The 13775-nt window shown below is 35.5% G+C and overlaps 1 protein-coding gene across 1 annotated transcript; it reads right to left on the minus strand.

The window, feature by feature from the left end:
- Positions 1-5022: 5022 nt before the first annotated feature.
- On the minus strand, positions 5023-8636 carry LOC103957418 (receptor-like protein EIX2). The gene is made up of 2 exons (XM_009369570.3): positions 5489-8636; positions 5023-5289 (listed from the first exon to the last, which is right to left on the minus strand). Exon 1 carries the CDS (start codon positions 8309-8311, stop codon positions 5492-5494), a length of 2820 nt encoding a protein of 939 aa, XP_009367845.2. The 5' UTR covers positions 8312-8636; the 3' UTR covers positions 5023-5289; positions 5489-5491.
- Positions 8637-13775: the final 5139 nt, after the last annotated feature.

The following is a 13775-nucleotide window of genomic DNA, read 5'->3' on the forward strand; positions in this document are numbered from 1 at the left end:
GCTCATAAGACTGAGTTTGTCTAGCCTCATGGAGCATCCTGAAGAGTTTGTCATACTATTCTTGAAGGATCTTATTCCCGATTTCTATTTGTTGTTTTGAGCTTAAATCTCTTTGACTTTGGCATGTAAAGCAACCTTCTTTCTTTTGCTCACTTGTTGCCTTACACTAGGACACAAAGAGGGTGTAGTTTTGTGTGTTATGGCTTCTTTTCACTCCCTATATTGGCTAGGAATGCCAGATCAAATGAAAGCATACAAAACATGGAAACTAGCCTAACAATATAGGTGAGAGTAGGAACAGTGTCATTTCCACAGACAATGCCAAATGTTGATGCACAAAAGCGGTGCAACTTTGGAACAACGTAAAGTGTCAAATGTGTGACCTTCACACGGTTGCTTTAGTCACTAAGTGTAAGTAAATATGTAGAGAGAGATAGAGAAGTAAACACAAGATGTACGTGGTTCAGCCTAAGTTTGGCTACGTCCACGAAGGTAGAGGAGTTCTTATTAATATTGTAAAGTTGACATAATACAATGGTTTAAGTAGAGTCATCATCACTGGGTTCTAATAATGACTTAAGTACAATAATAGCATTAGGGATTAACTGTAGGAGAATGGTCTCCTTTTTATAGTTGAGGAGAGCCTCCGGCTTCCGTCTGCAGTCGATGTGGGACTTTAGGAGCTTTATTTTGATATTGACACGTATTGCGTTGTGATTAGCCTCTTGGTTGAAGAGAAATTCTTGTGCTTCGGTAGGAGTGCCTCAACACGAATCCTTCAGTGGGTCCTTTGAAGGTATAAAGTTGATTGATGCTTGATAATTTCGAGATTGGTGCAGTATAGTACAAAAAGGAGTGTCCACATGCTTACACCCTAACATGCTAGTCTCTTTTAACAAATCTAAAATATATTTTCACTAGGAAAAAATAATACCTTTTGAAAACAATGGAATTCCACATCGTTATGTAAGTGCCTGAAGTGATGTTTGAAACCCCAACATATGTGATGGCATACAATTCATAACATACACTGCATGTACAACTGCTGCAGGCAAAAAAGTTTGGGAACAAATCTGCCAAAAAGCAATGCACGGGCTGTATTCAGGATATGGCAATTCTTCCTTTCCACTACCATATTTCGTTGTGGGGTGCGAGGACAAGTAGTTTCATGTAAAACGCCATGATCGTGAAGAAACTGGGACAACTCAAATCAATATGTTCGCCTCTATTGTCAGAAGGGAGAACTTTAATGAGAATACTTAGCCTTAATCATCTGATAAAAGTTCTGAAATACCGAACCAATATCACTCTTATTTTTTTAACACACATACAACCACATCATACAAGTACAATCATCAACAAAACTAACAAATACCCAAACATCTGAATGGACTAGACCAAATGGGGAAACTCTTTTATTCATACTTAGAGCAAACAAAACATGATAACTTTTAGCACGAATACAGACTTCACACTGTAAATCTGAGTCACTAATTTTACTAAATTAAGTAGGTATCATATGCTTCAAATACCCAAAAGATGCATGTTCCAATCGATGATGCAACAACCCTATCTTCTGTAGATTACTGTCATGAGACGTATGAACCAAATTAGCTCTTCCATAAACGACGTCATCCATATAGTATATCACATCTCTCTTAGTGCCATGTCCAATGATCTCCTTGGTCTGAATATCCTAAAGTACATAGAATAGTGGATACATTAATACAACACAATCTAATTCTTTCATAACTATTGGTACAGTAAATAAATGATGGGACAATGAGGTACCGTTTGGTACGCAGACGGGATGAAACAGGACAGAATGGGACGGAACGGAACGGAGGTCTCATCCCACATACCAAACGGTACCTAACAAAACCAATAAACATTAATGTAAAGGGAGAGAGGGTGTAAGATATATTGTTCCTACTCCAACAATAGGAGCAGCAGTACCATTGGCAGTTGCCACACACTTCTTATGAGGGGCTGTCATATATTGAAATAAGTTCTTATCGGGAAGTAGTTAGGTGCTCTCTAGCGGTCTAGGCATTTTTTTATTTATTGCATACTAACTATCTTGTCTTTCGTCACCGCCACATCTCTCGCAAACAATGGAATATCAGATCAGAAGATGGGGAGAGAGAGAGAGAGAGAGAGAGGGGAGAGAAGAGGTCAGATCGTAAATCTTTACAGAATATCATTTCTTTATTATGACAGCCCAATATGTGAAAACTTCCACAGAAAATTGCCCATGGGAACCCCTTCAAGTGAAGTGAAGTCATACAAGCTGAAGAAAAAAAGTAAACAAGCACACATAATTATAAGTTTTGAAGACAACGGACCAAATTAATTAGGAAGACTTTAAGAAGAGATGCATATCACTTAATTTAAGAAGAAATATAAAATCATATCTACATACCATTGCTTAATTGAAGTGTCGCTTGGTCAAAATCACCCTCACATAAAACCAATCACTCTAAAACATTCAAGAACCTGAAGTATGAGTATAAAATTAGACTGCCACAAAGTCCCCAAAATCTAACAATAAAGCCAAGGCGAGTGCTGACTAAAATCCCCGTGTTAGAAGTGTTGAATTTTTTTAGATTGACGAGCCTGGAGGGCCCCACTCTAACTACATCGATATTGCCCCTAACTTTACTACCTGCCTAATTTGTTAGGTGTGGGGTTTTACCACAAAAGGCATCGGCATTAGTTAGAGTGGGGTAATCATATTTAAATCCCATTGTTTTCTTTTCACCCACCGATGTGGAATTCTAACACTCCCCCTCACGTGTAACCCCATTTAGTAGTTCACATGTAGAGATCCATACGTTGGAAATTGAAACTCAAAGGTTGATTCTATGTTAAGAGTCCATACTTGTTTTCAATGGAACTCAAAGGCCAACTCTCTGTTAAGAGTCCTGGCTTGTTTCCTTCTTGGTGACAAGCTTGTTGGCTTGCATGGGCCCGAACCTTGGTTCTGATACCATGTTGAAATTTTTTTAGATCAACGGGCTCTAGGGGCCCCACTCTAACGACACCGATATTGTCCCGAACTTTACCACCTCACTTGCCCAATCTGTCAGGTGTGGGGTTTTACCACAAATGGTCTCGGCATTAGTTAGAGTAGGCTAATCATATTTAGTGGAATTCCAACAATAAGCTCATCACATAGTTTCCTGTTGATCAGCACACATCTTTTGAAGTGGAGGTTCACAGTGTTGTGGATTTCCAGCCTAAACAGAGGGATCAAAACTGTGGAGCTGAGTGCATATTGGAATTTTTTCATTAAAGTTGTTGTATGACAAGTCCAAGAAACTAAAACGATCTATCCGAGCAAGGCTTGCTGGAATTCTGCCCAGTTTCTGGTTTCTTGACAAATATAAAAAAGCTTTTACAGAAGCAAAGTATGCGTTACAGTTGTAGTAGTTTAAGGGTAAAGCAGAGTCACTTGTTCATACATGACTGGATTGATATACAAAACACTACAAATTCTGTCAATGTCATTCAATAACAATTGAATAATGGATGTGCGGAAATCTCACTTCATAAATTAGACAAAGACAACTCGAATGATCAGGTATTGACTAGACTTACTAATTGAATAATTCATATAGATAGTGGTAACTGCACAGTAAAATCGAATTTTTCTTTGTGGACGAATAGGAAGTGTCATTGTAATGGGGAAATTAATGGACCAAAACCCTTTGGTAGTGGCCCTCAACTACCAACAGACTTCTCTTCTAGTATTGAATCATATCAAACTTGCAACAAGTTATCGATCAAGTTATATGAAAAAAAAAAGGATAAAACAGTTGACTTAATCAAGAAGGATATTCCATTTTAACCAATTCGATAGTTTTTATATTTTAGTTTCAATTTTTTTTTCTTTGGGTAAGATATGGAGGGGAAATATCGGGGAGGAATTTTAAAAAAATGTATATGGAAGAGTAACAAAATAAAAACTGAGAATGATTTCTGCACACCTTGAAATTCAGAATTTGCCCCATTTTTGTTCTCATAATTCCTAGAACTTCTAATTTCAGTGCTAAACTGCGATGATGTTTTCTCGCTGAATTGCTGCTTTTAATAATTAAATGTTCATATGGAACATCTTGAACATGCTATACTCACTTACTGTGGCGGATCCATAATTTCAACCTTGGGTGGTCCTAGTATAAAATATTCAAGGATTTTGTAGACGGAAATAGTGCACAACGGGCAAAAGATTTTTCTCTATTTTCTAAATGAAACATTTTGTCGAGTACTTTCTGTATATATGGGCGGTCTTTTTTGGTTCTTTGAAGATTAAAAGTTTTGTAAAATTTTCAGTGTCAATTTTTCTTGACATCTAATAACTTGAAAAGTCTTTCTTGAGAACAAGTAAATTAAAGGGTGTTTTTTTTTTAATTTTTTATTATTAAGATACTCTTAACTTGAAAGGGGTTATTTCTTTTGAGATATTAATAATTAAGAGGTGAAATCATACTAGTAATTTAAAAGGTTAAAAAACATATTTAGCATATAATACTTCTGCAGGGGATAGAAAAAAGGGCGAACGACAAAATTGGGATAAAAAAAAAATATTTAAATAGAAGATGGTGGGTCCAAATTAGAAAAGGGATAGAAAGAATGCAAAATGACAACGTTTCTTAAAGTAAAAAAGCAAGGTGCCAAAGCACAACCCTTCTTCATTTTGCCGATTCTGCAACTCAAGCTTTCCGGCAAATACAACCCAGAGAATTGTGACTCTTATATCTACTATGTTATCCTATTAATTCACTATAATTTATCCTATCGAGTCCTTCGTAGAGCTCCGCCTAGGGTTTAGGCTTGTCCTCCGAGGTTCTTCACAAGCATTTCTTCGATGTTCAAAGGGTCCCGGGACCACCCTCGATCCCTATATAGATCCGACCCTGGTCAAGATAATGCAGTCTGATCTGATCTCAACCCTAAAGAACCAGCAATTGATGATGTTAGATATATTGATTGAATTATCTGCTAATGTAATGTACGATGTTCTCAATGTTAATCTATCAAATTTTGATTGAATTATCAATTTGCTTTTTCTGTCTATAACTTGATTAATAAGTTCTTACAAGTTTCTTAAGGAAATTTATTGAAAAGGATATAATGATACACTTAGTAAAAGGGATTAAAAACACCTAATTAACCCCTCAAAGATAATCTAAACACTTTCACAAAACAATAACTTCAAATTGCACTCTTCAATCTCCTTCTTCTCCAGCTGAAAGGGATCATGGTTACGAACGGTAGATGCACGAGCTAAAAAGATTCAGAAAAACCATAGCATATATTAGTCATAAATGTAAAGACAATTAGAGGGACCAAAATGATATTAATCATGACGGCAAATATGCCATATCATTACACTATAGTTATATGTATAAAATTGCACTTAGCTTCCCGAATTAAAAGACTAAAAACTGCAGTAATAATATTTGTTGCGTGGAAGAGTACTTACAATTTAACCATCAATCATTCTTCTTCGCCTGATCAAAGCCACTCTTACATAAAGCCAATCATATACACTGTTCAAGAACTTGTAGTATGTGTATCTCCATGACCTGATGAATATCAAACTCCCACAAACTCCCCAAAATCCAATGATAAATCCAAGCCCCAAACTCACGTAAAATCCCAGTGTTATAAACTCGTCATTATCTTCATCTTGATTCTCAACCGGTTGCTCCTCTGGAGTTGTTTCCTCAGGAGAGCACATTTGTTCAAGTGGAATTCCACAAAGGAGAGGATTTCCGGCAAAAACAGAAGGCTCATAGGTTTGAAGCTGAGACCCCATGGGAATTTTTCCAGACAAGTTGTTGTTGGACAAGTCCAACTTACCAAGGCCAGATATTCCAAAGAGACTTGTTGGAATTGTACCATGTATTTGGTTGTTTGACAAATCAAGCAAATCTAAAGACTGCAACTTCCCGATCTTTGGAGTTATTTGACCTGTTAAGTTGTTTCTTGACAAGTTTAAGGAAACCAACCCCACAAGATTAGTGATTTCACTAGGAATCTCCCCTGTTAATCGGTTGCTTGACAGATGAATACTCTTTACAAGCCCCAGAGTACTTTTGTATTTGGACATTATGCCTTTCCATATCAAGGATGATTCATCTTCATAATACTCCCACTTGCCAATCAAGGTTACATTATAGGTATGATTGAGAGTTAGACTTGAACTTCCTTTTTGAGCCAAATTAGTCAAATTGTCAAGGCATTTGGGTATACTTCCAGAGATGTTATTCATCGAGAAATCCAGAATTTGAATGCCTCTCATATTACACAATTGTGATGGAATGCTTCCATAGAAGTGATTAGAACGGAGTATAAGGATAGCCAAATTTGGAAGTCCAACCCCTAACCATTCAGGTATAAAACCTGATAATTTATTTTCCCCAACATCAAAAACTATGAGACTTGTACAGTTGTTCAAGGATGAAGGCAATTCCCCAACAAACCTATTGTTATTTAGTTTCAGTGTTTGAATAGAAGATAAAAAGCCCATTGTGGTAGGAATTTTCCCTAAAATGGAATTGTCACTCAAATCTAGAATGACTAGATTTTCAAAATGTGTCCAACAATTAGGAAGTTTTTCATATAAATTGTTGCTTGAGAGATCAAGAAAGTATAATGTGCTAACCTCATTTGGAGTCTTTGGACACAAGAAAGAAATTGGCCCTGAAAGCTTATTGTTGGAGAGATCAAGAGATGACGCTTTGGAAAGGAATGAAGGGATTGAACCTTCCAATTGGTTCCAACTCAAATTCACATCAGGAGGGGAAGATGAGGTAAACTCAAATCTTGAATTTGGAATTATTCCTCTAATTCGGTTGTTGGAGATATCTATAGAATTAATTTCATGATCATGATGCAGCGTGCCCCAAAACCAACTTGGAAGGATATCAGAAATGCCTGCATTAGAAATATCAAGATCCAAATAACTTTTCTGAGTCTTAAGCCATTTTGGAAAATGTGGACCCATCTTGCAAAACCCCAAATATATGGAAACCAATTGGAAAGGAGGAACCCAATTAGAATTGAAGTCTAAAGCTAGTGAGGTAGAGGACAAATCCAAAATTATTAATCTAGAGAGATTGGAGAAGTGGCTTTCTGAAACCACACCTTCCAAAGCATTCATACCAAGGCGGATAGTCTCAAGCGTAGACATATGGCCAATGTTTTCAGGCATTGTTCCACTCAATTGATTGTCATAGAGGTCTAATTTTTTCAATGACGAAAAGTTTTTGAGATTAGGAATTGATTCAGAAAGAGAATTGTTTGAGAGGCTTAGAGTCTCTAATGAGTTCTTATCAGAGCATGTAGACATTAATGTTTGAACTAGCTTGGAAAGTTGTATACTCAAAATGTTGTTGCGAAAGAGCAATGCTTGCAAACTACATAACTCGGAAAAAGATTGTGGAATCCCTCCTTCAATTTGGTTATGGGAGAGATCAAGATAGGCAAGAGAGCTCATGTTTCCAAAAACATCAGGAAGTGAACCCGTGAAGTTATTGCGAGAGAGGCCAAGTTGAACAAGGCTGGTACTGAAGTTGGACAACCATAAAAATATTGAAGAAGATGTGAGTTGGTTGAAACTGAGATCAACATGAGCAAGAGATTTAGAAGAATTTATGTTAAAAAGAGTACTGGAATGAATTGCAGGAGAAGAAAGACCACACCCTATTAATGTCAAGTTTGTAAGTTTAGGAAGCTTACTAACTATTTCCAGCCAGTCAGGAACATTACTGAGATTGTTGTAACTCAGGTCTAAATATGTTAAAGAAGAAAGACGAGGGAGCCAGGAATTCAGATTTTCTACATTGTTAAAGTCATTCCCATTGAAATCAAAATATTGCAAGTGGGTAAGGTTTCCAACCTGACTTGATATTCGACCACCAAGAAAGTATCCTCCACTAAGATCAAGTTTGACAACGTGGCCCGTATATTCGTCACAGTAGACTCCTATCCATGATGCACAACAATCTTGTTTTTGGGCTTCACTGCCCCACGAAGAGAGGCTATTGTAGTCATCCACAAGGTCTTGTTTGATTGCAAGGAGAGCTTCCCTTTCCCTCTCTATGCACCTGATCACCTTCAGCACCTTAGCAATATGCTTGTGGCCTGCTACTCCTGAAGAAATATTATTGAATTCAAGGGATAGGGAAAGGTTGCAATATTGTAGCAAAATTAGCACCACAACTATTGAAGCATGAAATAGTTTCAAGCACCTAATTCCCTCGCCCTGCATCTTAACAACAATGGAGAAGAAAAAGTACATAGGCTCCGTTGTAGGAATTGGAAAGTAATTTGGAAGAGCAACACGGCAAAGTATATATACACATACACGATTGGATCGACGTACAAAAAACTGCGAAGTAAAAAGCAAAATGTCTGCTTTTCCACGTAAACTGGGCCCAAACTTTCTTAGTCAATATCATTCCATTATTTGCACTGACGTATTTGAAAAAAAAACAATTAAAATTGAACATATCAACCATTAAAATTACTAAAAGGTTCCACAATATTGATTTCACTTACTGTTGTTGCTAGAAAATAATTTAGAATGGAAATGGCATCTATGTGAGATAATCAAAGACATACTGCCACAAGAAGCTAAAAGGAAATTAAGAAAAAAGAAGAAGGAATAGCTGTAGCAAACACACAGAGGCCACAACTAACGCTTAACCAGTGCATCCTTCCTTGCATCCAACCCCATTCTCCCCCTCTCTCTCTCGCTCAAACTAAAAGAAAATTTTCAAATTGAGGTGGGTAAGGATGTCATCGGGTATAGTTGGGACTTGGGAGAGATTAGGTTGGGTTGGGTTTAGTTGGGATGATGGGGGTAGGAGAAATTTTTCATTGTGACCAGAACACGGATGGTACATCACGTGTTTTTATACAAATGGTGGAAAATTATATTTTTTATGTTATTAACTTTTTAACACACATATCTCACTATTTGTATAGTGACACGTGATGTACCACTCTGTGTTCTGGTCACATTGAAAAATCTCTCATGGGGGTAGAGGTGGGGGTGTTGTGAGGGATCAAGGATGGGGAAGGGAATGGTGTTGGGATTTTGGGGAGGGGTAATGCGGAAACTAAATTTGTAGACAAAATTTTGTAAGCTAAATGACATTGAAGTCAATGATTGGATTTACTTAAACATAGATGAACATGCTCATTCCTATTATTAATACATGATTTAGTTTGCAAATTTTGTCTTCAAATTTAGTATCCCTAGCATTACCCCTCCCAATAATGATGTGTCACCAATAAAAATGAGCATGTTTATAAACGCTTAAGTAATAAACTAATCATTAACTTTCATGTCCTTAATTTCTAAAATTTTGTCTACAAATTTAATTTTCCTAATATTACACTTTAGGGAGAGGTCAAGGGATATTTTTTTTTTCTCTCTTTTAAATTCATTGGATGTGTGGTCCTCACATAGATACCATGTCAGCACATTAACTAAAATTTTGAACCGGATCCCCTCCGGATCATTTGGAACTGAGCTAACTCATCAAATGATCCGGGCCATTGAAATTTGATTCAACGGGTACAAACAAGGGCCCCACTAAAAATTATAATAATTATAGTCATTAGATCAAATTTCAATGGTCTGGATCATTTGATGAGTAGGCTCAGTTCCAAATGATCTGGAGGGGATCCGACTCCCTAAAATTTTAACAAAGTTAATGGCATAGGGCGAAGTGAAAGACACTTAGCCCTAGTTTGGTACTGAGGTGATTTTGAAAAAAGTGGATGTTAAAAAAAAACTGGGAGCTTTTTTAATGTTTGGTAAACATTCAACTTCAGTTTTTTTTCACAGTTTTGGATGAAAAAAAAAAGCCAAAAACACAAAGCTGCAAAACCCAGCTTTGAAAAACCAGCTTTTTTTCACATTTGTTTTACATAAAAGTTTATCAAACACTATAATACTGCTTTTTTTTTTTCAAAAGCACTTTTACAAAAAAGTATATCAAACACTCTGCTGCTTTATTTTACAGCTGCTTATTCTCACAGTACAGCAGAATCAGTTTTTTCTCAAAGCACAGCAATACCAAACCAGCCTTTAATGAGTTAAGTGAGAAATTTTTAAAAAGTGAGAGGACGGTTGAGTTTCAAGAGGCGTTGGAGTAAATAAGCTATTGGATTAGACAAAGACAACTTGAGTGGTTAGGTATTGACTTGACTTACTAGTTGACTAATTTGTAAAAATATTGGCGATGGGATTTTCTTGGGTGCTCCTAAGTATCCAGTACATCGAATATTTTAACCATTACTTTTTTTTAAATATAAAAATTAAAATCTAACGGTTCAAACTTTAGATTATCCAAATTCTTTTGCTGTGGTAGAGACTACATTGCAATGGTGTTGAGCTTACCATACATTACAACTTTACAAGAAGCAAAAATATTATTCAATACCATTGACATGGTGGGAAAAAATTAAACAGATTCACGCACACAAAAAAAGTAATTTTCTAAATACCTGATTTAATTTTTCACAAATTTTTTTTTAATTATAATTATATAAATTAATGTAAATAATATCACTTGTTTAAAAAAAATAAAAAAAAAGGTAAAAAGTGACATGACCTTCTGTTGCTAGAAATTACATTAGCTTAGACAAGACAGGCATTGACTTGACTTACTGCTACTCTTAGAAATTCAATAAGACAACCAAAGTGGCTTGGTGTATTGATTTGACATGCTAATTCAATTAAACTTGGCATATTATTCGATTGAACACAGATGTACCACAACCCTTAGTCCATAAATCTATGCTCAAAACTAAGAAGGATGGTGATCACTACAGTGGCTCTGCAAATATGTTAAATGAAAAGGAGACGCAAAATGGAATAAGACTCTCTTCCTTCTTTTTTTTTCCTTCTTATTCATTCTTCTTCTATTTGAACGGTCATAGTTAAACCATGTTAACCTTTTGTATTAATTTTTTTTTATAGAAAGAGAAAGACAAAATAGAGAACGTGAGATAAGAAGATAGAATGAGATGGAAATAGGAGGAGAAAGAATCCTAATCCGATGCAAAAATGGTAGTATTCAAATCAATCATTCAATGCTACATAGAAAGCTTAATTAAGACGTGTTGTAGTATTGGTGAGGGACGCGACGATAGCATTTGAAGGGGTTTAGGTAAGACTCGTGGTAAGTCCTTACCCCGAATAAGGAGTCAATTGTGTTGGGAAAATGAGTGATCAATTTGGTAATTGGTGACCCTACCCTTCACTCCAGAGAACTTTTCTTCGAACATTGGAACCGTATGCAACTTGCAAAGGGCAGGCAAGGATAGAATTGCTCGGAAATTGATCATTTCAGAATCCTTTCCTCCTAATTCACTAAGTCGGAGATCCCGGTTATTGAAATTTAATCCAACGACTAAAATTATTATAACTTTTAAAGTGAACCATTGTTTGTAACTGTTAGACCAAATTTCAATGGTCTGGATCCTAGGACTAGGTGGATTAGGAGGAAGCGATCCGGAGATGATCCCTTTCCAAATTACTCTACTCAAAAAAACGTGTTTATTGTGCCACTTGGTACTATGATCTAATGATATTCTTCTTTACTTGTAAGTGAGAGGTCAAAGGTTTGATTTTCGTCATAAACGAATTTGAATTACATTATTACTACCTCATTGTAAGACTAAACATAATCTCATTCCCATTAATATAGATAATATCGTTCTTCAAAAAAATTTAAAAAAAAACTTGTTTGTTGTTTCTTTGTTTCTTTTGGTGTAAGAAATAGGACTTTCGCTGAATTGAGGAGATGAATGGCCCACGAGACTAGTGGAAATTTGGTAAAGGAGGGAAGAATCAACGCGTGGTAGTGCTTGAGGGTTTAATCCTTAATGTTTTGGTGGACGTGCTTGAGGGTTTATGTTAATTAGTGCTTTTTTTTTTTTAATTTTTTACATAACTGTACAAATAATTTTATTACAGTTGTCATTAATTTTTAGTTTTTTAAATTAATATAATTAGAATTAAGTAAGAGAAACTTTGGATGGAGTTCCTAACTGTCTGTGTTCTATGACTAAAACCTTAATGGTTTTCAGTTTTTGATCAAAATCTCTGACATTAATACAATAATGTATTTCTAGGTAGATTATTATATTTTTTAAATTAAAAAATGATATTTGTAGTTGTTTATATTAATGAGATTTTAAATAAAACCCATCATTTGTGGAATTAAAAATATTAAATGATAATTGTGCTCTCCAATATATTGTATGTATGTATAAACTTGGGTACATTCAGCAAAATTAACCAAAAAAATATTGTACAAAAACATGGGCATATTTTTCAAAAAAAAAAAAAAAAAAAAAAGAGGATAGTGATCACTACAAGTAAAGAAGACAGATGCACCACAACCCTTAGTCCATAAATCTATGCTCAAAACTAAGAAGGAGAGTGATCACTACAGTGGCTCTGCAAATAGGTTAAATGAAAAGGAGACGCAAAATGGAATAAGACTCTCTTCCTTCTTTTTTTCCCTCTCATTCATTCATCTTCTATTTGAACGGTTATAGTTAAACCACGTCAAAATCTTATATTAATTTTTTTTATAAAAAGAGAAAGACAAAATAGAGAACGTGAGAGGAGAAGATGAGATGAGATGGAAATAGGAAGGGAAAGAATCCTAATCCGACGCAAAAATGACAATATTCAAATCAATCATTCAATGCTACATAGAAAGCTTAATTAAGACGTGTTGTAGTATTGGTGAGGGACGCGACGATAGCATTTGAAGGGGTTTAGGTAAGACTCGTGGTAAGTCCTTACCCCGAATAAGGAGTCAATTGTGTTGGGAAAATTAGTGATCAATTTGGTAATTGGTGACCCTACCCTTCACTCCAGAGAACTTTTCTTCGAACATTGGAACCGTATGCAACTTGCAAAGGGCAGGCAAGGATAGAATTGCTTGGAAATTGATCATTTCAGAATCCTTTCCTCCTAATTCACTAAGTCGGAGATCCCGGTTATTGAAATTTAATCCAACGACTAAAATTATTATAACTTTTAAAGTGAACCCTTGTTTGTAACTGTTAGACCAAATTTCAATGGTCTGGATCCTAGGACTAGGTGGATTAGGAGGAAGCGATCCGGAGATGATCTCTTTCCAAATTACTCTACTCAAAAAAACGTGTTTATTGTGCCACTTGGTACTATGATCTAATGATATTCTTCTTTACTTGTAAGTGAGAGGTCAAAGGTTTGATTTTCGTCATAAACGAATTTGAATTAAATTATTACTACCTCATTGTAAGACTAAACATAATCTCATTCCCATTAATATAGATAATATCGTTCTTCAAAAAAATTAAAAAAAAAACTTGTTTGTTGTTTCTTTGTTTCTTTTGGTGTAAGAAATAGGACTTTCGCTGAATTGAGGAGATGAATGGCCCACGAGACCAGTGGAAATTTGGTATAGGAGGGAAGAATCAACGCGTGGTAGTGCTTGAGGGTTTAATCCTTAAAAGTTTTGGTGGACGTGCTTGAGGGTTTATGTTAATTAGTGCTTTTTTTTTTATTTTTTTACATAACTGTACAAATAATTTTATTACAGTTGTCATTAATTTTTAGTTTTTTAAATTAATATAATTAGAATTAAGTAAGAGAAACTTTGGATGGAGTTCCTAACTGTCTGTGTTCTATGACTAAAACCTTAATGGTTTTCAGTTTTTGATCAAAATCTCTGACATTAATACAATAA

Source organism: the organism of the source record quoted next, unplaced genomic scaffold, assembly GCF_019419815.1.
Source record: "Pyrus x bretschneideri cultivar Hongxiangsu unplaced genomic scaffold, Pyrus_bretschneideri_v1 Contig40, whole genome shotgun sequence".
NCBI lineage: Eukaryota > Viridiplantae > Streptophyta > Magnoliopsida > Rosales > Rosaceae > Pyrus > Pyrus x bretschneideri.